General features: G+C 41.0%; 1 protein-coding gene across 4 annotated transcripts in view; it reads left to right on the forward strand.

The window, feature by feature from the left end:
* Nucleotides 1–23,768, forward strand: part of LOC140211123 (acylamino-acid-releasing enzyme-like) — an 83,690-nt gene that overhangs the window by 41,248 nt on the left and 18,674 nt on the right. For all 4 annotated transcript variants that reach the window (XM_072280616.1, XM_072280618.1, XM_072280617.1 and 1 more), the window contains 5 exons: nucleotides 5,884–5,935; nucleotides 9,374–9,462; nucleotides 17,940–18,078; nucleotides 18,808–18,888; nucleotides 23,356–23,436. In XM_072280616.1, coding sequence (XP_072136717.1) covers nucleotides 5,884–5,935; nucleotides 9,374–9,462; nucleotides 17,940–18,078; nucleotides 18,808–18,888; nucleotides 23,356–23,436 — 442 coding nt within the window. The remainder of the gene's footprint in view (nucleotides 1–5,883; nucleotides 5,936–9,373; nucleotides 9,463–17,939; nucleotides 18,079–18,807; nucleotides 18,889–23,355; nucleotides 23,437–23,768) is intronic.

The raw sequence follows: 23,768 nt of genomic DNA on the forward strand, positions 1-23,768 counted from the left end.
ATCATCACATCCCAGTCCACCCAGACGATGTACCCAAGACGGCCCTCATTACCCCCTTTGGCTTGTTTGAGTTCCTCAGGATGCTGTTCGGGCTCAAAAACGCGGCGCAGACATTCTAGCACCTGATGGACGCAGTAGGGTGAGATCTGGACTTTCCGTTCATCTATCTGGATGACATACTTATCGCCAGCTGCTCCCGCCAGGAACATCTAGCACATTTACGCCTGCTCTGCCGCCGCCTAAGTGACTACGGCCTGGCTATCAACCCCACCAAGTGCTAGTTCGGCCTACCCGCCATCGACTTCTTGGGACACCAGATCGACCGCCATGGAGCTGTGCCCCTGCCAGCAAAAGTCGAAGCCATCCGCCAATTCACCAGACCCAGCACTGTTAAAGGCCTGCAGGAATTTGTTGGGATGGTTAACTTTTATCACCGTTTCCTGCCCTCAGCAGCCCAGATCATGCGGCCCCTTTTTGGCTTGATATCCGACAAGGTCAAAGAGGTCACCTAAACAGAGGAAGCGACAGCGGCTTTTGAACAAGCCAAGAACATACTAGCAAACGCCACGCTCCTGGTCCACCCCCGGGTCGATGTCCTCACTGCCCTCACTGTGGATGCCTCCGACGTGGCAGTTGGCGGCATGCTCAAGCAGCTCATCGAAGGTCAGTGGAAGCCGCTCGCTTTTCTCAGCCGGCACCTATGACTCCTGAACTTTAAGTACAGTGCTTTCAACAGGGGGAGCTGCTGGCCCTGTACCTTGCCATCCAGCACTTCAGGTACTTCCTGGAGGGGAGAGAGTTCACGGTCTTCACAGACCACAAGCCCCTCACTTTCGCGTTTGCCAAAATGTCAGACCCGTGGTCGGCCGCCAGCAACGCCACCTGTCGTACATCTCGGAGTTTACCACCATGATCAAGCACATCTCCAGGAAGAATAACATGGTAACCGATGCACTGTCACGCACCTCCATCCAATCAGTGCACTCTCTGTCTCTGGGGGTGGATTATGCGGTGTTAGCTGAGGCGCCACGACTGGACAGCGAGATGCTGGCATACCGAACCGCAGTCTCAGGACTCCGCCTCTAAGACATACGCATTAGGCCCGAATGTAAGAAGCTCCTTTGTGATGTGTCCATCGGGCAACCTCGGCCCATTGTCCTGACTGCTTGGAGGCGCCGTGTTTTCGACACCTTGCACAGTTTAGCCCACCCTTCCATCCGAGCAACCATCTGGCTGATCGCAGACAGGTTTGTGTGGCATGGCCTAAGCAAGCAGGTCGGGTACTGGGCCAGGACATGCATGCACTGTCAAACATCCAAAATCCAGAGGCACGTGAGGGCCCCACTGCAACCCTTCCAGCCGATACATAGGAGGTTCGAACATATCCACGTGGATATCGTCGGCCCACTGCCGGTTTCGAGAGGAGCGAGATACCTGTTAACCATGGTGGACAGGTTCACGAGGTGGCCGGAAGCTGTCCCACTCGCTGACACGGCCACGGAGACATGCGCCAGAGCCCTGATTACCATCTGGGTGGCACGGTTCGGACTCCCAGCCCACATCACTTCAGACAGGGTGTGCAGTTTACATCAGCTCTGTGGTCTGCGCTGGCACAACTGCTCGGAACCCAGCTCCACCGAATGACTGCTTACCACCCGCAGTCTAACGGCCTGATGGAACGTTTCCATAGGCACTTGAAGTCAGCCCTGATGACACGCTTCCGAGGGCCAGACTGGGTGGACGAACTCCCCTGGGAGCTGCTTGGTATCCGCACGGCACCCAAGGAGGACCTGGCCGCGTCATCGGCCGAACTGGTTTACAGCGCCCCGCTCACAGTTCCCGGTGAGTTTGTGCCAGCACCCCGTGGCCAGGAGGACACACCTACGGTGGTCCTAACTAAACTCCAGGAGTGGCTTGGAACACTTGCCCCAGTCCCGATGTCCCACCATGGAACAACACCCTCTTTCGTGCCCAAGGACCTACAACAGAGCAAGTATGTTTTTGCTCGCCGAGGCGTTCACAGACCACCCCTGCAGTGACCATACAAAGAACCCTACACGGTGGCGCGCCATAATGGGATGAACTGTGTTCTCGACATCGGCGGTCGTGAAGAGACTTTTACCATTGACCGTCTCAAACCGGCGCATCTGGACCTTGAACGCCCGGTTGTGGTGCCACCCTCATGACGTCGAGGCCGGCCACCTCAAAGAACTGACAGTGTGCAGGCTGTGGACTCTGCACCTCATAGTGCCGGTTCTGGGGTGGGGGAGGGGGTCATGTGGTGGCTCGCCGACATGGCAAGCGATCCGGCTCCAGCAGTCGCTGGTGAGTCTACAGCCAGCAGCAACCGAGAGGGTCTGAGTGCAGGGCAGACCTTGGCCCGGAAGCCGACGTGACCTCTGCCCTGCAAAGAGCCGGGGACGCTGGGAGCGGGAACTTAAACGCGCGTGGATTGAAACAGTGAACAGTTCAACCAGACCTTGCTCGACTCAGTGTGTTGCTTTCACTTGTTGCGTATCAGCGCGACTACAAGCTAAAATTTTTAACATGAAAATCAGCTGGTCAGATGAATATGAAGTGCAATGTATTTAACCACTCAATGTGGAGATTGAGTTTTTATTTATTATTTCCTCTTCTAAAAAGCACTCTATAATAAAATATTTATTAAAAGCAGCATAATAAAAGGCAATAATACAGTTTCAGGGTGTGAATTCTATTTATTTATTTTTATTTATTGATATACAGAATGGAATAGGCCCTTCAGGCCCTTTGAGCCACACTGCCCAGCAATCCCGATTTCATCATAGCCTAATCATGGGACAATTTACAGTGACCAATTAGCCTACCAACCGGAAGGTTTTTGGGAGAAAACCAAATCACCCAGAAGAAACCCACACAGTCGCGAGGAGAACACTTTGTACTTTATTGTCGTCAAACAATTGATACTAGAACGTACAATCATCACAGCGATATTTGATCCTGCGCTTTCCGCTCCCTGGATTACAAATATTAAATATTAAAAATAGTAAAAATTAGTAAATATTAAATTTTTAAATTATAATTCATAAGTAGAAAATAGAAAAATAGAAAGTAAGGTAGTGCAAAAAAACTGAGAGGCAGATCCGGATATTTGGAATGTACGGCCCAGGTCCTGGTCAGGATCCGTACAGCAGTCTTATCTCAGTTGGAAAGAAGCTGTTCCCAAATCTGGCCGTACGAGTCTTCAAGCTCCCGAGCCTCCTTCCGGAGGGAAGAGGGACAAAAAATGTGTTGGCTGGGCGGGTTGTGTCCTTGATTATCCTGGCAGCACTGCTCCGACAGCGTGCAGTGTAAAATGAGTCTAAGGACGGAAGATTGGTTTGTGTGATGTGCTGCGCCGTGTTCACGATCTTCTGCAGCTTCTTCTGGTCTTGGACAGGACAACTTCCATACCAGGTTGTGATGCACCCTAGAAGAATGCTTTCTACAGTGCATCTATAAAAATTAGTGAAGGTTTTTGGGGACAGGCCAAATTTCTTTAGTTTTCTCAGGAAGTAAAGGCACTGGTGGGCCTTCTTGGCAGTGAACTCTGCTTGGTTGGACCAAGTCTGGTCACTTGTGATATTGACCCTGAGGAACTTAAAGCTTTTGACCTGTTCCACTTGCGCACCACCGATGTAAGTTGGGTCATGCAGTCCGCTACTCCTTCTGAAGTCAACAACCAATTCCTTCGTCTTGCTGACGTTGAGGGATGGGTTATTGTCTTCTCACCATGCCAGCAGGTTCTTAATTTCCTCTCTGTACTCAAACTCATCATTACCCGAGATATGGCCTACAATTGTTGTGTCATCAGCAAACTTAGATATTGAGTTTGATGAAAACTTGGCTACACAATAATGGGTGTACAGTGAGTACAGCGGGGGGCTGGGTACACAGCCTTCTGGGGCACCGGTGCTCAGAGTGATTGCAGAGGAGAGCTTGTCCCCTATTTTTACAGCCTGGGTCCTGTCTGTGAGGAAGTTGAAGATCCAGCTGCAGATCTGAGTGCTAAGGCCCAGGTTCCGGAGCTTAGGAATCAGTTTATTTGGAATGATGGTATTAAAGGCAGAGCTGTAGTCAATGAAAAGGGGTCTTACCAGCAATGGTGGGAATTGAACCTGGGTTGTATGTAAAGCATTGTGTTAACCACTATGCTACCGTTCCCCCCCCCCCCCACCCCAGAAATAAGACTGTCTTATTCTCAGATCCTATTTTACTTTAGATTTGAAATCACATACAAGTTATTCTCAGAAGATGTCAGTTATAGGCTGGATCATACAATCATTCTATAAGCTCGAATGATTTCACATTTAGTGGGAAGACAATAACTATTCTGTTTCTGCAAATAACAATCTGATATACAAATAGCCATCCTTTATATATCTGAACCCAGAATGCAAGGAAGTGTGAGCTGTCCTTTCAGGAATAGCATCCTCAGTCTGATCCTGTTCTCTCTCACAAAGCAATTTTGAGCAATTTAAGTCTTTTGAATAGGAATATGGAGTGAATTTTTGGGGGAGAAAAACCCTTGCTAATCTATATACTGCTGCTAATTCTACATTTCTAAATGCTAATATGGAAAAGGAAGCATGGTAGTGCAACAGATAATGGCTGTGTCACAGTCTCAGCAGTTCAGGTTTGATCCTGACCACATTTGTGCAGTTTAGATGTCCTCCCTGTAGCCACATTGGTGTCCCCAGATGCTTCAGTTACCTCCCATGTCCAAAGATGTGTTTGCCTTAGGCTAATTGTAAATTACTGCTTGTGTAGGTAATGCAGGAGGATTAGGCTGGAATTGATTGGCATGTTCTGGAGATTAGGTTGAAGAGAAATAAGTGGGGCAATGGGATTAATGGGATTGCTATTGCCGGCAACACACACATACAAAATGCTTGAGGAACTCAGCAAGTCAGATAGCACCTATGGAGGGCAATAAGCAGTCAATATTTCAGTTTGAGACCTTTGTGGTATAGGCTTTATGGGCCTTACAGAAACATAGAAAACCTACAGAACAATACAGGCCCTTTGGCCCACAAAGCTGTGCCGAACATGTCCTTACCTTAGAAATTACCAGGGTTACCCATAGCCCTCTCTATTTTTCTAAGCTCCATGTACCTATCCAGGAGTCTCTTACAAGACCCTATTATATCTACCTCCACTACCGTCACCAGCGGTCCATTCCACGCACTCACCACTCTGCATAAAAAAAACTTACCCCTGACATCTCCTGTACCTACTTCCAAGTGCCTTAAAACTGTGCCCTCTTGTGTTAGCCATTTCAACCCGAGGAAAAAGCCTCTGCCTATCCACATGATCAATGCCTCTCATCATCTTATACACCTCCATCAGGTCACCTCTCATCCTCCGTCTCTTCAAGGAGAAAAGACTGAGTTCACTCAACCTATTCTCATGAGGCATGCTCCCCAATCCAGGCAACATACTTGTAAATTTCCTCTGCTCCCTTTCTATAGTTTCCACATCCTTCCTGTGGTGAGGCGACCAGAACTGAGCACAGTCCTCCAAGTAGGGTCTGACCAGTATCCTATATAGCTGCAACATTACCTTTCCGCTCCTAAACTCAATCCCGCGATTGATGAAGGCCAATGCACTGTATGCCTTCTTAACCACAGAGTCAACCTGCGCAGCAGTTTTGTGCATCCTTTGGACTTGGACCCCAAGATCCCTCTGATCCTCCACACTGCCAAGAGTCTTACCACCCTTTATGTTAGAAGGAAATATGAGAAAATACTTCATCATTTACATATGTTGCATGAGGTACAAAATACTTGCAGGGGTATGAATGTAAAATGTAAATCAATGGATGTGTTCGAAGCCTTATTCTAACTGCATGTCTTGCTTTCTCAGGATCTAATTGTAGTGAACATTACAGAAGAAATTGTAACATCTCTCACTGCTGGTAAGTTCTGCCTGTTCCATTGTCCTTTGTATGTTCTGAATGAATCTTTTCATCAAAGCAGCAAGCTGCCAGAGAGGAGAACACAGTGCATAAATTCCAAGCTTCAAAATCAACAGACGAAAATATACTTCACCCCAAATGTTGATATGTTGTTGAAGTACATTTTTGGATTTTTTAGCAGTTAATTTTTGATTCAACATCAGCTGCCACTATATACTTATGGTTTAAAGTACATTTTTACAAAAAGATTTTATTTTAATGTCAGCTTATCATCAAAACTAGCAAATGGCTGCAGTAGAGTTGGCCATTCTGTAAAGAAATAATCATATTAAATGAAAACTGTTGAGATGTGGAATGAAAATATACAAAACATCAAACTGACCCTGAAATAATCCTATTCAAGAGATAACACTGATGTAAAAACAAAGCAAAATATAAAGGCCACTTTAAAACTTCACTAACCATGAAGTCATCATGTCTACCAACCACCTCAATACTGTTTTTAAATGCTATCGCTTTAGCCTGTAATTTTAAAAACGTTTTTTTCCATATGGCCTTCATTTCCTATTTGTTTTTCTTTCTCTCAAATCCAATTTGTAATTTGGTTTGATATTTATCTTGCAATTGTTGTTCTCTTCTACATATTAAACAACAAAGGAGTATCTGTTCATATTCCTTTCTGTTCTTTTGATCTCCAAATGGTCTTGGACTTTGCCAACAAGGAGTACCTTGCCACATACTTGCAGCAATTTCTGTGTTTTGAAAAAAGTTGATGCCACTTGTCCTTGTGTCCTATATTAATTTAAGAGGGAATGCAACACATATATAAACAGTTGTTAGCCCATGCTTATCCGATATAACTCTGAGAAGCAAGTTGTCTTAAGTTAACCATCCCCGAATATTTCTTCTCTGTGACTGGCAGGTATATCTCCTTAGATTTACATTCCAGTTATTTTTGGTTTAAACCATCTCGACAAGATTATTCATTACTTGATTGAAAAAGATCTTTATGATTCAATCAGTTTTAGAATTGCAAACACTGCATTTCAAAAACAAGGATTTTGTTGCCTTTGATAGAATATTTGGCAGCTTTGATCACTGAATAGTCAACAGGATGTTGTAGTATTTTGGTTAAATTACTCTGCCTCCTATGCTCAATTTGACCGTCAAAACTTGGAGGGGTCAACGCAAACTCCCACTTCCCCCAATGATCCTATGATTTCAGTCTCTGAGGATGTTGTGCGAGCAGTCTTCAGGGGGGTGAACCCATGAAAATCGTTCAGCCCAGATGGGGTACCTGGCCAAGTACTAAAAACCTGTGCTGGAGTGTTTACTAAGATCTTTAACCTCTTGCTTCGGCAGTTTGAGGTACCCACCTGCTTCAAGCAGGCTTCCATTATACCGGTGCCCAAGAAGAATGCGGTGACCTGTCTCAATGGTTATCTCCCAGTAGTACTTACATCCACAGTCATGATGTTTTTTGAGAGGTTGGTTAAGAAACATGTCAGCTCCTGCCTGAGAAGCAACTTCGATCCTCTCCAGTTTGCCCACCAGGGTAACAGGTCCACAGCAGATGCCATCTCAACCCTGGATCATCTGGACAGCAAAGATACATACATCAGGATGCTGTTTATCGAATACAGCTCAACATTTAATACCATCATCCCTTCAATACATCCTTGTCAGATTGGATCCTTGATTTCCTCACTTGCAGACCCCAGTCAGTTCGGATTGTCATCAGCATTTCCTTCACAATCTCCATCAGTACAGGTGCACCACTAGGCTGTGTGCTTAGCCCAGGCTCTACTTGCTTTACACTGATGACTGTGTGGTTAAGCATAGTTTCAATGGCATATTCAAGTTTGCTGATAACACCACTGTTGCATGCCGAATCAAAGCTGGTGATGAATCCGCATATAGGAGGGAAATTGAAAATCTGGCTGAGTGGTGCCATAACAACAACCTCTTACGCAATGTCAGCAAGAGCAAGGAGGTGATTATTGACTTTAGGAGAAGGAAATCGGTCCATGAGCCATTCCTCAATGCAGGAACAGAGGTAGAGCTGGCCTGCAGCTTTAAATTATTATTGATTCGGCGTTCTTGTCCTGGGCCCAGCAGGTAAATTTGCAGAAATTCGGCATGACATCTAAGACTTTGACAAACTTCTATATATGTGCAGTGGAGAGTCTATTGCCTGGCTGCATCATAGCCTGATATGGAAACACCAATGCCCTTGCACGAAAAGCCTTCAAAATGTAGTGGATACAGCCCCACCATCATGGGTAAATCCCTCCCCACTTTTCAGCACATCGACAGAGACACTGTGGCAGGAAAGTAGCATCTACATCAGTGACTCCCAGCACCCAGTACTTGCTCTCTTCTCACTGCTGCCATCAGGAAGAAGGTACAGGAGCCTCAGGACTCACAGCACCAGGTTCAGGAACAGTTACTACCCTCAACCATCAACTCTTGAACCAAAGGGATAACTTCATTCAACTTCACTTGCCCCATCATTGAAATGTTCCCACAATGGACTTATTTTCAAAGACTCTTCATCTTGTTCTCAACGTTTATTGCTTATTTATTTATTTGCAGTTTGTTGTCTTTCTGCAATCTTGTTGAAAGCCCAAGTTGGGCGGTCTTTCATTGATTCTGTTATGGTTATTATTCTATAGGTTGATTGAGTATGCCCACAAGAAAATGAGTCTTAGGGTTGTATATGGTGACATATATGTACTTTGATAATAAATTTACTGTGATGTTAAACTTCAAACTGGAGCCAGTATTATGCAACAATAATGAATTCAGATCAAATCATTGCAGCTGTCAAACTCAGAGAGTTGTACTTAAGTAAGTCCGCAATGAAAGCTTGTCTCAGTAATGGTAACCACCAATTATCAGATTGTCACAAGGATCTTCAGGGAACAAGTTTGCCATCTATGCCCAGCTTGGCCTTTGTGTAATTGCAGAGCCACCTCTGCAATATATTCCTAGATGTATCCATAATTCTGAGCCTATTAGGCATAGACACCGGAATTTTCATGGTATTCACATCCCATGGATGAGAAAGTAATTAAATCTGACAAATTTTGGTATAGGGAGATGTTATTGTGGTCAGGGTTTGAGGGTGATCTTATTCTGCTTGCCAGGAAGGAGGCTCCCAGTATCTCTCCTGGCAGGATTGCAGATAAATTAGTTCATTTCTGATCTCATCAGTAATCCACAAAATACATGGGTTCACTAAACTGATATAGCACAAGACAGTCATTTTCCTATTTAAGTGCAAGGAAGCATGTCCAATAATGGACTTTTAACTAATCAGCATAGACGTGAGAAAATTCTTAACACTGAGAGAGATAAATCTACTCCCGAAAGTTACAAGCCTGCAAGTTTGCTCCTCACGTTAATACTGCAATGATGAATATTTGTATGCTGCAGGTTCAGAAATGGGGAGTTGGACACTACTGGATGTTCACCAGGACCTGATTGTGGTCAGCTGCTCGTCCCCTAAGTGTCCACCTTATTTGGTAGGAAAATTTATGGCTTAAATAGAATATGTACTCTTAAAAATGAAAACTGGTATGAAGAATGGAATGTTTATCATGAAGGAAAAATATATCAGAGTAGAAGAGCATGCAAAGTCAAATTAAATTACATTTTTATATATTGTGATTTGCAAATTATTGCCAAAAAACCTATCATTGTTGTCAATAATGTCAGCCTACTTGGTATCAAATGAGGTCCATGAATTTTTTGAATTTTTTAAATTTTCTCTCCGAGGGGAACAAATTTTCCTGCAAGGCTCACTTACATTTCTTGCACAGTTAATCAGTGTTTGGCTGAAATTCACTGTTGTATCTAACAAGTGCTGTCCTGTCCTGAACTCTGACATCATCGCATTGAAATCCTTATGGTACAGAAGTTGTGAATAGCTGCTAATTTAGAAAATAATCACATTTCCAGGTTTTATCACATATTTGTGATGCATTCATAATGGTAATTGTTATAAATAAATGTCTTAGGAATAGCTTCATCCCCTCTGCCATCAGATTGCTGAATTGACAATAAGCCCACGTACACAAACCCACTATTTTTTGTGTTTATTTTTTCTCTCTTTTTGAACTACGTATTTTATATAATAAAATTTTAATTTATAGTTTTTAATTATTATATATTGCAATGTATGTCTGCCACAAAACAACAAATTTCACAACATAGGCCAGTGATATTATACTGAATTCTGATTTTGATACAGAAGCATTTTCCCCTGTACTTCGGCATTGCATGTTGCAAGCATCGTTAGCTATTGCTGTCTAAAATTAGTATGGGAACCAGTACCCAAGGGCACATTCTGGAGTGGTGTTTATGTTGCATGGTACTTAAAAAAATGTGTTGAGATAAGACCCAGAATTAGACATGATTCTCTTGACATACTGTAGTATACTGAATTGTAAAGGAAAAATAGTGGGTTCCGGTTAATCGGAACACATTGGGACTAGTACATTTTGGACCAATTAAACATCTGCATCAATTAGCTGAAATTTCATGAAAATAATTAAAAGGTATAAAAAAAGTCAAACTACTGTTTAACAATTTATACATTTAAATTAAATACAGAACAAATTAGATACCTCTACAATACTATGAATGTTCTCTGCAAGGGGAATAAACTCTCTCTGTAGCACCAATACTGCTACAGTACCATAAACGCAAACACGAGGAATTCTGCAGATGCTGGAAATTCAAGCAACACACATGAAAGTTGCTGGAGAACGCAGCAGGCCAGGCAGCATCTCTAGGAAGAGGTACAGTCGAAGTTTCAGGCCGAGACCCTTCGTCAGGACTAACTGAAGGAAGAGTTAGTAAGAGATCAGAAAGTGGGAGGGGGAGGGGGAGATCCAAAATGATCTGCTCCGTCTAGCGGAATTAGTCCTTACTCTTAATAATTTCTCTTTTGGCTCCTCCCACTTCCTCCAGACTAAAGGTGTAGCTATGGGCACCTGTATGGGTCCTAGCTATGCCTGCCTTTTTGTTGGCTTTGTGGAACAATCCAATGTTCTGAACCTATTCTGGTATCTGCCCCAACTTTTCCTTCGCTACATCGACGACTGCATTGGCCTTGCTTCCTGCACGCATGCTGAGCTCGTTGACTTTATTAACTTTGCCTCCAACTTTCACCCTGCCCTCAAGTTTACCTGGTCCATTTCCGACACCTCCCTCTCCTTTCTAGATCTTTCTGTCTCTATCTCTGGAGACAGCTTATCCACTGATGTCTACTATAAGCCTACTGACTCTCATAGCTAGCTGGACTATTCCTCTCCCATTTCACGCACATCTGCTCTCACTCCATCCTCCTGCCACCCCACTAGGAATAGGGTTCCCCTGTTCCTCACCTACCACCCCACCAGCCTCCGGGTCCAACATATTATTCTCCGTAACTTCTGCCACCTCCAATGGGATCCCATCACTAAGCACATCTTTCCCATCCCCCCCCCCCTGCTTTCCACAGGGATCGCTCCCTACGCGACTCTCTTGTCCATTGAGTCGGCTGGGGTGATATACTGCGTCCGGTGCTCCCAGTGTGGCCTTCTATATATTGGCGAGACCTGACGCAGACTGGGAGACCGTTTTGCTGAACACCTACGCTCTTTCCGCTAGAGAAAGCAGTATCTCCCAGTTGCCACACATTTTAATTCCACATCCCATTCCCATTCTGACATGTCTATCCACGGCCTCCTCTACTGTAAAGATGAAGCCACACTCAGGTTGGAGGAACAACACCTAATATTCCGTCTGGGTAGCCTCCAACCTGATGGCATGAACATTGACTTCTCTAACTTCCGCTAATGCCCCACCTCCCCCTTGTACCCCATCCGTTATTTATTTTTATACCACATTCTTTCTCTCACTCTCCTTTTTCTCCCTCTGTCCCTCTGACTATACCCCTTGCCCATCCTCTGGGTTTCCCCCCTGCTTTTCCTTCTCCCTGGGCCTCCTGTCCCATGATCCTCTCATATCCCCTTTGCCAATCACCTGTCCAGCTCTTGGCTCTATCCCTCCCCCTCCTGTCTTCTCCTGTCATTTTGGATCTCCCCCTCTCCCTCCCACTTTCAAATCTCTTACTAACTCTTCCTTCAGTTAGTCCTGACGAAGGGTCTCGGCCTGAAACGTCGACTGCACCTCTTCCTAGAGATGCTGCTTGGCTTGCTGCATTCACCAGCAACTTTGATGTGTGTTACAGTACCATAAAACTGTGTTTTAGTTCCTAATAGTTATCAATGGAGGAATTCATCTGCCATGTTTATTCAATTTACTGTAAATGAACAGAATCAGCGCAGACAATAAGTGCAGATAATGGACTGTCTTAATATAATGCTTTAGACGCCAAGTCTCCATTTTGGTTATATCATTTAAGATTATTGTTGATATCTTCATACTTCCTACCTTGTTGAAGTAGTGAATTTATTTCATTTTCAATCCTGGTCATGTCTGGCATCTTCAAGCCTGAATGCTTGAAACTGTGGTGAACAACACAGTTCCAAATTGTCCTGCTGCTTATTTCTCACCACCAATCTGTGACAAAAATTACTGCTTTTTGAATGCAAGCATAATGCACAAACTTTGTACAATACCTTTGATGATTGCATCCTCCAAATCTTCATTTTCATTGTAATATTCAAGTTGATTGTTGATACCTTCAAATTCTTCATAGTTTCTAACCTGAAGTAGTGAAATTGCTTCATTTTCATTCCTGGCCATTTTCCGCATCTCCAAACCTGAATGCTTGAAACCAAAGTGAGCAAAACAATTCTAAATTGTCCTATTCTTATTTCTCACCATCTATCAGTGACAAAAATCACTGTTTTTTGAACACAAACACACACAATTGATGTTACTTAATAACTGTTTACTTTAAGCATGCTGTAGTGTCTAACAGCCACACAAGTACATGCAACTGACACTAGTTAGAAACTGTTCGGCAACAGTCTCCTCACCCAATTAAGTGACAAAGTATCCCAAATAAATTAAAGGAATTCCAGCTATTTTCCCAATTAGTTTTTGTTTTTTATGAGTTGTCCCGAATTAATGACCGCCCTGACTAACCGATGGCTTAATTAACTGGAATGCAGTGTACTACTTATTATAATTGATAGTTTTGTTTTATTACTATGTTTTGCATTCTATTGCTGCTGTAAAACAACAAATTTCATGAACATGCCTGTGATATAAAATCTGATTCTGAAAGAGAGGAATGACTGAGGCAGAAATTTCTTATATTGAAGTGAGACAGTGTATGATGCAAGGAAAGGTACTAGCAGAATATGAATGCCAATGAAAGTAAGGCTGAAGATGTAATGAAGACATTTTAAGTTCTAAACATTCACCTTGGTGAATTTTATGAGATCCTGATGCTTCATCCTGCACTGCCAGGTACCACCTGGCTCAAGGACAGCTTCTATCCTGCTGTTACTAGACCATTGAACAGATCTCTTGTATGATAAGATGGACTCTTAACCTCACAATATCCTTTGTGATAGATAATTGCATTCTTAGCCAGAGGGCCTCTTCTTTTCTGCCATGCTTGGTTTTCTAAACACAGCAGCTAGTTTGTTTTGTTTAACTTCTTGTTTTAAATGGGAACCAATCTTCTGTTTTTACTGTAAATTGCATACAGTAATCAGTTTGAAGTTGAAAGGACAGCTTTGCAAACAGACACACTGTCTTTGGAAAGCAGGATTTTGGATCACAGCACCTGGACTAACTTTTCAAGGAGGTACAGTGGAAGACAATGGGTTAGTTGATGTGGCTTGTTTTAAACCAGGCAAGTTAGCTAAGTTATTGAGAAGTTATTCAGAACCAGGTTTAATATCACTGATATATATTGTGTAATTTATTGTCTTTGCGGCAGCAGTACAATATAATACATAATAATAGAGAAAAGATATATATATATATATATATATATATCTTAAATAGATCAATTAAACAAGTACTGCAAAAATAAAACTACTGAGGTAGTGTTCATGGGTTCAAAGGGTTCAATGTCCATTCAGAAATCAGATGGCGGGGGAAGAAGCGGTTCCTGATCTGTTGAGTTACTACAGCCTGTACATTTGTCAGCAAGATGGTTGGTATTGGGAGTCAAAAATCATGCTTCCTTAGATGAACTTTTAAACCACAGTGGAATCATCTCTTCTGCTGTCTTAAAGGGGAAGCATACCAGTGATCAGAGTCTCTTTGAGTTTCATCGACTTTGAGTAGCGATAGATTTTTTTAATCAACTTAAAATGATGTTACTAACTGTACAGATCATAGATGTAGTTGTGGTTCTCAGCTGTAACAGAATGAAACGGGAATATTTGATGGTTTCCATCAAAGCTGCTTGCACAAATCACCTTCTTGAAGTAGAAAGCATTGTACAGCATTAATTGTGGGTACTTGGGAACTCAAAGAAATTTTTAAACTGTTTGTGAAAAAGTGTATCTGAAGAAATATCAAACACATGTAAATTCACCCAAATGTTAGAAAAACCTTTTGTATGTACGGAGCAGTTCAGGCTTATTAGGAATGATCAAAGAACGTCTAAAAGAATGAGAAAAATACAGAGTGACTAGAATCCATTCCTCTGCCTTCAATTTCTGTGACAGGTAATCCATTTGTCTGTATTGTTAATATGTCTTCTTAGCATAGGAATTGAACTTGTTTTTTGGAAATCCTTTGTGCTCTTGACATTGTTTGCAATTTGAAAATGTTTTTTAAGGTAGAAAATCCTCTGAGTTTTAATTGTGTTTTAAGGGTTTTGTCTGGATTTAAATGTGTATCACTAGAAATAATTAAACTGTGTTTAAACTACTTTGTTAGCTAGAAGTATCTTCTCCTATGTAGGGAATGGAGACATTCCACTCAAATAGCTGATATGGCAGCTAAACTTGCTATGGAGGATAAACAGAGATGTGAACTGGTTTTTAAGAGAAGATAGTAACTGTATAACCTCCTGTTAGTGAGTGTACCTGTAGCTATCTGTAGCTTAATGTTTTCATTTGAGTTTAGAACATCACAGTCAGCAAACCCAATATCATCACACTTTGTCATAGTGTTATACCTATTTGTTTGCCTGCACTGCACTTTCTGTAACTGTAACACTATATTTTGCATTCTATTGCATTGTGTCAAGGCACTGATGTGATGAAGCACTCTGAATGGATGATATGCAAAGCAATATTTTTCCGCTGTACTTTGTACATGTGACAATAGACAATTTACTGGTCTGCAGTGCAGGGAATATTGCAGCAGACAGACCTCTCTGGCAACATCCTGCTTGAAAATCCTGCAGATAGCCCAAGATAGACATGGCTCCCTGCTCATGATTCCTCATGATTCCTCCCTCCTGTGTCTCCAGTTTTTCTCACTGAACACAAAAATAACCTGCCATTAGGAAAACCTGGTAAAGTCACCTCAAACTCTCTGCTCCCGCACCAGCAGGCACAGGAAGAGCTCCTTCGCTGAGGCTGTGACCCTGCCGAACCTCACATCACAGTGCTAAGCAGTATTGCACCCATATTGTACTGTCTCAGTACTTTTATATTTGTGTGCCGTAGCACTTACTTTTCATTCGCAGTTATTTTGTAAATAACACTATTCTTTGCATTTCTGGTCGGATGCTAATTGCATTTCATTGGCTTTGTATCTGTACTCGGCACAATGACAATAACGTTGAATCTAATCTAATCTACTCTAATGAATAGAGTAGCACAGGGATGTGCATGTATGTCTTTAAGGGATGGGTAATGAGGCCTTCGCATCCATCAGTAAAATGCTGGCAGGTGTGGAAAGTAGAACTTTCTAGAAACACATGAAATTGAAAAGCATCTTATTAACGAGGAAACCTAGCTACACTGTTCTTCCTGAACTCTACAGTGGAATATCACTGTCCCTACAGAACTTCTTAGAACATCATTAGTCAAAAATGCATTGTTATTTTAACAAATAAAGACAGAGGAATTTCTAACCCTTATCGTACCTTTCATTAAATAGCATTGATAAATGTTTCCAAGTTGTTAAATTAAATTTATCACCATTTAAATAGTTAATTGATTAAAAAAACAACAGCACTTAAAATGCAAAACACCATTTAAAATTATGAATAATGAAAAAAATTACTAGAATCCTGTACACTTTCTCTTTCCATTGAAATAAATAGAGTTATGAAATTAGGAGCCAGCAAATTTGGTAATTCTGAACTGATCCAAGGATGTATGGAATTTCAAAACTTGATTGCACTTACTAAATAAAATAATGTTTATTTTCCCCTGCCTCCCCGACCACCACTACCACCACCACACATGCACAAAAAGCAGCATATTTTCAATAAAGAAGGAGTAATTTTTATATGTTACTTGTTTTTAATACTTAGGGGTATATGCACAACTGATGCATGGTTTCAGATTTTGAGGTTGTAATGATGGTGAAACTATCAATGTTCTCCATTATTATTCTGTAAAACCTGACAACAACTTTGAGATTTCTGTACATGCACAGTTTAATGAGGATATCATGAATTTTCCATCAATGATTCAAAGCACCACTTTCGAGCTGTTTGCAGCCTTCTGCAATGGAACTGTGAAAAAAAATCATTTGAACAGGTATGCTTATGAAATGTTTATCAACTAGTTCTGCAGTAAAATACACAGAACAAATGTGGACTTTATATCTTGAAGATCAGGTGAAGTTTAACCCATGATTATAGCTATATAAACTATCTTCCCCTAAACCAAATTAATTTATGGATTATGAAATTTACTCATATTTCAAAATTATAAATTATGTCTTAAATTTTATTCTAGCTGCTTCTTTTAATTCTTTGTGCATATTCCAGTCAGTTTTTATTATGGATTTTACATTAAAAATATAATTGAAAAATGTTCCTTTTGGTTAATTGTATGCTGTCTGTGAGAATTCCTTAAAACGTTTGGGTGCTCAAGTAGTGTGATACAATTACAGCTGTAAGTTTCCAGATAATTGACACCAGATGTGTGAAGGGCATATATTATTACCATAACGATTACTAAATCTTTATAGGGATTATTCTTCAAGGTTGATGGAAAGTGTTATATTGCAGCAAACTATAGATCTGTTTGCTACAATTGTTCATTTGTTCTTTTGTGTCATGTCATATGACATGGCCAATCATGGTATTTCCATGACCATGATTGTTCTTGGCAAAATTTTCTGTAAAAGTGTTTTGCTATTGCCTTCTTCTGGGCACGGTCTTTACAGGACGGGTGACCCCAGCCATTAACAATACCCTTCAGAGACTGTCTGCCTGGTGTCAGGTGGCGCATAACCACAATTTGTGATATGCATGAGCTACCATCCACCACCTGCTTCCGTGGCTTCATATGACCCTGATCAGGCCGCTAAGCAGGTACTACGCCTTGCCCAAGGCTAACCCGCAGGCTAGCAGATGGAAAGAGCATCTTACACCTCCTTTGATAGAGATGTATCTCCACCCCGCCACCCACATCACCATAGTGAGGAACTTATTTTCATGATTTAACACTCAAAATATATATACTGAGGTCTTTAATTTATCAGTCCTAAATATATTCATAAACGATTAGCCACTCTCAATTAGTGAAAAGGTAAGACACTGTCAGTTCAGAAATCTGTATAATTATGTGCGATGATACTGTCTCCATTGTTGCATCTCCTATTCTGTTAAAGTTTGATGATTTAGTTTTGTTTAAAAGCTTGTAGTGAAACAAAAATGAGATTGCTTTGTTTAGTTTAAGTCATTCTTGGAGGCCTGTTCCACCCCACATCTGCAGTGACACTCCAATTAACACAATGTTTGACTGAGTGCACATTCAAGGGGAAATGTGGCAAAGAGCTCTTCTGCCTTATCAACTAACAATAGCACACAGCAAAGCCATAGAATTCTATTTTTGGTAAGACATGAAAGATTACCGTTGCTGAGATATGTGATTTTTTTTTCATTTCTAAGCAAGTGGGTTTCCTGCCAACTGCAGGACAGGAGCAAGAGATTGTCTGGATGCCTCTAGATGAACCTGAACCACTGCAAGACATAGAGTGGAAAATCCTGACTTTTACACCTCCTCCTGAGCAAGAGAATCCAGAGTTTCGTAAGTACATTGGGACTGTTAGTGTTTGCTATAGCTTAATCTCAAGATTCTTTGTATTTTAGTTTGATTGTTTTATATTTAGTGACTGCTGAAACCATCATACCTCATTTCATGAAGATATGAGTAAGATTTTTATTGTAATTTAATTTCCCCATGTGTGTATATAATACCCTCATCATGATTTTCTCTATATAACTTATTCCCTAATGTTCATATCAATTAATTTATGGGTCTGGAAGGTAACAGACTATGGTTTAATTGTGTGCTATTCAAACCTCTGTAATGCACATAACAGTAGGGGTCAATGGTTTGCAATTAATTAATTTACCATATACAGTACCTCCTTTTAACTTAAGCTATGCTGAGTGTCTGCATCAGAAAATGGTGGTGCACAGATCTTTATTTTTTCTATTATTTCATATTATTTGACCTTAAATGTTGAGATGAGCTAAGGATGCATTTCTAGTCAGAAATTGGATGAGATTTGTCTGTTTTGTCACTATTCACCAGGATCTTTTTTTATCTGACATAGTATGCTTGAATTACCAAAACTAATAAATATTTACGATATTCAGTGTCTACTTAATGGTCTGTCACAACGCAAGGCCAATAGAGATTTTCTCTAACTTACTCAGAGTCAAACTGTTCATCACTAGAGGCGGGAGATGTGGCAAACCTAGTTGCGTATGATTTTATCTGGTTCTAACTTTTGTATTTTTTTCCTGACAGGGAGTCTTCTCTTTGAAGGTATTTTGCTTGTTCCTGGGCAGGAAAAAAATGGAAAACCCCCACTTGTTGTAAGTCCACATGGTAAGCAGATGGGTGTTTGAACAGTGCCCTGTTAATACTGATTATTGCCTATTAGTTTTGTGTAACATTTTGCAGGGCTTTCTTCAAAACTTGGCTAGAAGGCACAAAGGGCAGATTGTACTTGAATTGGTTCTTAATTTAAATTTTCCCTTCACTAAAATTATAAACCTGAAGTTCCAAGTTCACAACAAGCAGTATAAAATATTAAATCTTGTGAGGTTGTAACAATAGGCAAGCTGATGGATTTTACCATTAATTGTAACGATATGAAAGGGACACCACTAATTAAGATGCATTTGAAAATCTAATTTTTTCTATGAATAGCCTCTTTCCAAGATTTATGGGTTAATATTGTTCACCTCTGGTCAGAGTGACCTATTCAATGACAATGCAGATAATTCTATGGACTTGTCGAGCCATTTTGACCCTAATAGTATTAAAGATGGATCTTAATTTTAAAAAAAACTATTTCATTTTGTGATATTATCTGTCACTTATTGTGTATTCATGCAAACTTATATTTATAGACCGTAAGACATGGGAGCAGAGTTAGGCTATTTAGTTCATTGTGTCTGCTCCACCATTCAGTCATGGCTGACTTATTATCCCTCTCAACCCCTATTTTACTGCTTTCTCCCCTTAATTTTCTCACCCTTACTAAACTAAAACCTATTAACCTCTACTTTAAATATACCCAATGACTTGGCCTCCACAGCCGTTTGTGACAATGAATTCCACAGATTCACCACCCTCTGGCTAAAGGAATATATATCCTCATCTCTGATCTAAAGGGATGTATATTTATCCTGAGGCTTTATATTCTGGCCCTAGACTCCCCACTGCAGGAAGCATCCTCTCCACATCCACTCTATCTAGGCATTTCAATATTCAATAGGTTTTATTAAAATCCATATTTATTCTTCTCAATAAGGCTGCATCACTGTTATACTTTATACTTTATTGTCACCGAACAATTGGTACTAGAATGTACAATCATCACAGTGATATTTGATTCTGCGCTTCACACTCCCTGGATTACAAATATTAAATATTTTAAATATTAAATATAGTTAAAATTAGTAAATATTAAAAATTTAAATTATAAATCATAAATAGAAAATAGAAAAATGGGAAGTAAAGTAGTGCAAAAAAGACCGAGAGGCAGGTCTGGATATTTGGAGGGTACGGCTCAGATCTGGGTCAGGATCCATTCAGCAGTCTTATCACAGTTGGAAAGAAGCTGTTCCCAAATCTGGCCATATGAGTCTTCAAGCTCCTGAGCCTTCTCCCGGAGGGAAGAGGGACAAAAAGTGTGTTGGCTGGGTGAGTCGTGTCCTTGATTATCCTGGCAGCACTGCTGCGACAGCGTGCGGTGTAATGTGAGTCCACGGACGAAAGATTGATTTGTGTGATGTGCTGCGCCATGTTCACAATCTCCTGCAGCTTCTTTTGGTCTTGGACAGGACAACTTCCATACCAGGTTGTGATGCACCCTAGAAGAATGCTTTCTATGGTGCATCTATAAAAATTAGTGAGGGTTTTAGGGGACAGGCCAAACTTCTTTAGTTTTCTCAGGAAGGAAAGGTGCTGGTGCCCCTTCTTGGCAGTGAACTCTGCTTTGTTGGACCAAGTCAAGTGATTTGTGATATTGACCTCGAGGAACTTAAAGCTTTTGACCTGTTCCACTTGTGCACCACCGATGTAAAATGGGTTGTGCGGTCCACTACTCCTTCTGAAGTCAACAACCAATTCCTTTGTCTTGCTGATGTTGAGGGATAAGTTATTGTCTTTGCACCATGCCGCCAGGTTCTTAATTTCCTCTCTGTACTCAAATTCATCATTACCTGAGATACGGCCTACAATTGTTGTGTCATCAGCAAACTTAGGTATTGAGTTTGATGGAAACTTGACTACACAATCATGGGTGTACAGTGAGTACAGCAGGGGGCTGAGTACACAATCTTGTGGGGCACCGGTGCTCAGAGTAATTGTGGAGGAGAGCTTGTCCACTATTGTAACAGACTGGGTCCTGTTTGCGGGGAAGCTGAAGATCCAGCTGCAGATCTGAGTGCTAAGGCCCAGGTTCCGGAGCTTAGGAATCAGTTTATTTGGAATGATGGTATTAAAGGCAGAGCTGTAGTCAATGAAAAGGAGCCTTACGTATGCGTCTTTATTCTCCAGGTGTTCTAAGGAGGAATGTAGGGCCAGAGAGATGGCATCTCTCTGGCCCTACATCTTGTTTGGTATGGTGGTGGGGTTGCTACTGCGTAGGATCCAATGGAGCTGTAGAGGGTTGTAAATTTAGATGGCTTCATCTTGGGGACTAGCTTACAAAGTTGCCAGGACATCTTTAAGGAGTGGTGTCTCAGGAAGGCAGCGTCCATTACTGAAGACCCCCAGCACCCAAGGCATGCCCTCTTCTCATTGTTTCCGTCAGGTAGAGGGTACAGAAGCCTGAAGGCACACACTCAGCAACTCAGGAACAGCTTCTTCCTCTGTGCCATCTGATTCCTAAATGAACATTGAACCCATGAACACTACCTCACTTTTTTAATGTATATTATTTCTGTTTTTGCTCTATTTTTAATCTATTCATATACATTAAGGTTCGTCCCTCATCATCGATGAAGACTTTGACACCATTGATAGTTTCGAGACTAGTGCTTGATTTGGATTTAAGTGAGGGAGAGTTGCGCAGCGTCAGCCTCACTCTCTCTTCCCAGTTCCCATCTGGATCCAGTGGCAAGACAGAGTCGAGACGGCTGGAGATGGGACTAGGAGCAGTGGATGACCAGTACATCATCTGTGTCTTGTCGTGCTCTACATGTTCCACAACACTCGCAGAGACCGCCTTCTTGACCGTTGGACCTTCCATTGGTCTCATCCGCTCCATCCGCCAGAGTCTGTCTTCACATGCTGGGTTAGACAACTCCCTATCTCACCGAGGGTTTGAGACCCATCGGCTACCCTCACTTGGTTTAGCCGGCTTGTCGAAGCCGTTGCCCGGGGTGTGGCCGCTGTCATATACATATACTGTAAATGATTTACTTAATTATTTATTTTTACACACCATAGTTTGTGAAAACCAATGAAATACAGTAGGAGGGTTGATCTCTTTCCAATTCAACAAAATGGACCTTCTAGCTATTAAAGTAAGAAATGCAATCATCCTTCGTGATAAAGAGGTTAAATTATTTAAGTCTATCATTGGTAGTCCAAAGATAGCAGTAATTGGATGAGGTTGTAAGTCTATATTTAGGACTGTTGAAATAATATCAAAAATATCTTTCCAATATTTCTCCAACAAGGGACATGACCAAAACATGTAAGTTAAAGAAGCAATCTCAGACTGGCATCTGTCACATATTGGATTAATATAAGAGTAATAACGAGATAGTTTATGTTTGGACATATGGGCCCTGTGGACTACTTTAAACTGTGTTTGAATCTGGAGAAAATTAGAAGTGCAGTTTATGACCCTTCTATTAAGTTTGAAAAAATTTGGAGGCCATTTATTCAGCATTTTCATTTGATGTAATTTGATCATTTCAAAACTTGTTTTATTTCTCTGTACTGTTGTTGGAGGGGAATGGAATCGTCAACGCTGAGGTTTACTTCTTTTCCATTTTTAAGTTGTTAGTTTTGCCCAAGTGTTTTAGTTTAGTTTAGTTGGGTTTTTTTTTCTTTTGGGATGGGTTTTTTTTTCTTGTTTTTTTTTTCTCTTTTTCTTTCTTTTTCCTTTTTTTTGCTTTATATTAGCCGTGATCAGTTCTACATGTATGGGAGTTTTGGTAATTTTCACTATTTGGTTTTGCAATTACTCTTTTTTAAATGTAACAATGCATCTCATATTATCTGTATTATTGCTATGTTTTGTTTCTATATTTTGAAATTAATAAAAAGATTGAAAAAGAAAAGAATTATTTATTTTTACTTTTTTTTCTTCTATATTATGTATTGCATTGAACTGCTAAGTTAAGAAATTTCATGACACATGCTGGTGATAATAAATCTGATTCTGATAAACTCCAGCGAGTACAGGTGCAGAGCTAACAAACACTCCTCATGTGTTAACCTTTTCAATCCCTGAATCATTCTCGTGAATCTCCTTTGCATCCTCTCCAATGCCAGCACGTCTTGTCTTAGATAAAGTGCTCAAAACTGCGCGCAATACTCCCAAGTGCGGTCTGACCAATTCCTTAGCATTACATCCTTGCTTTTATATTTCCTCATGTATCAGTTATTCTCAGTAACCAAGTGCATATGACTGATAATCATGAGATAATGAACTTGTCTTTTTATCATTCAGGATCAGTTTGATTTTTGTTTATAATAGCATTGAGTGTTATCACTTTCCAAGAAACAATGCAATCTATGTAGGAATTTTAAAAAAGCTACTGGTACATAATTGGATCCTATTTCAGCTGGCCACTTCAGTTATATCTTGATGCTGTCTCCTTTGTACAGGAGGACCTAACTCTGTCTTCATTACATGTTGGATGTTGCTGCCCCTTGCCTTGTGTAGGCTAGGATATTCAGTACTGCTTGGTAAGTGCTCAGTTTAATATTTTTTTTTCACCTACCTCATTTTAGATCTCATTCAATGTTAGCCTTGTATTTGTTTATTAATGAGAGTACATCAAATAATAATCAAGAGTATGAAATCTGACTCAAATGAACAAAATAAGAGGAATCAGGAGGAGATCTTGATCTTGCTCAAGTATTCAAAAAGCTCATGGCTAATCTTTTACTCCATCAACACTTTTCTGTACCCTTACCCTTTTATTCCTTTCATATCCAAAAAGCTAATATTTGGTAGGAAAGGCAGTGCGTTCAGTTAGCTGCAACTGTTTTGTGAATGGTAGACCAATGATTTAGCA

The sequence above is a fragment of the Mobula birostris genome, chromosome 16, assembly GCF_030028105.1.
Source record: "Mobula birostris isolate sMobBir1 chromosome 16, sMobBir1.hap1, whole genome shotgun sequence".
Classification (NCBI taxonomy): domain Eukaryota; kingdom Metazoa; phylum Chordata; class Chondrichthyes; order Myliobatiformes; family Myliobatidae; genus Mobula; species Mobula birostris.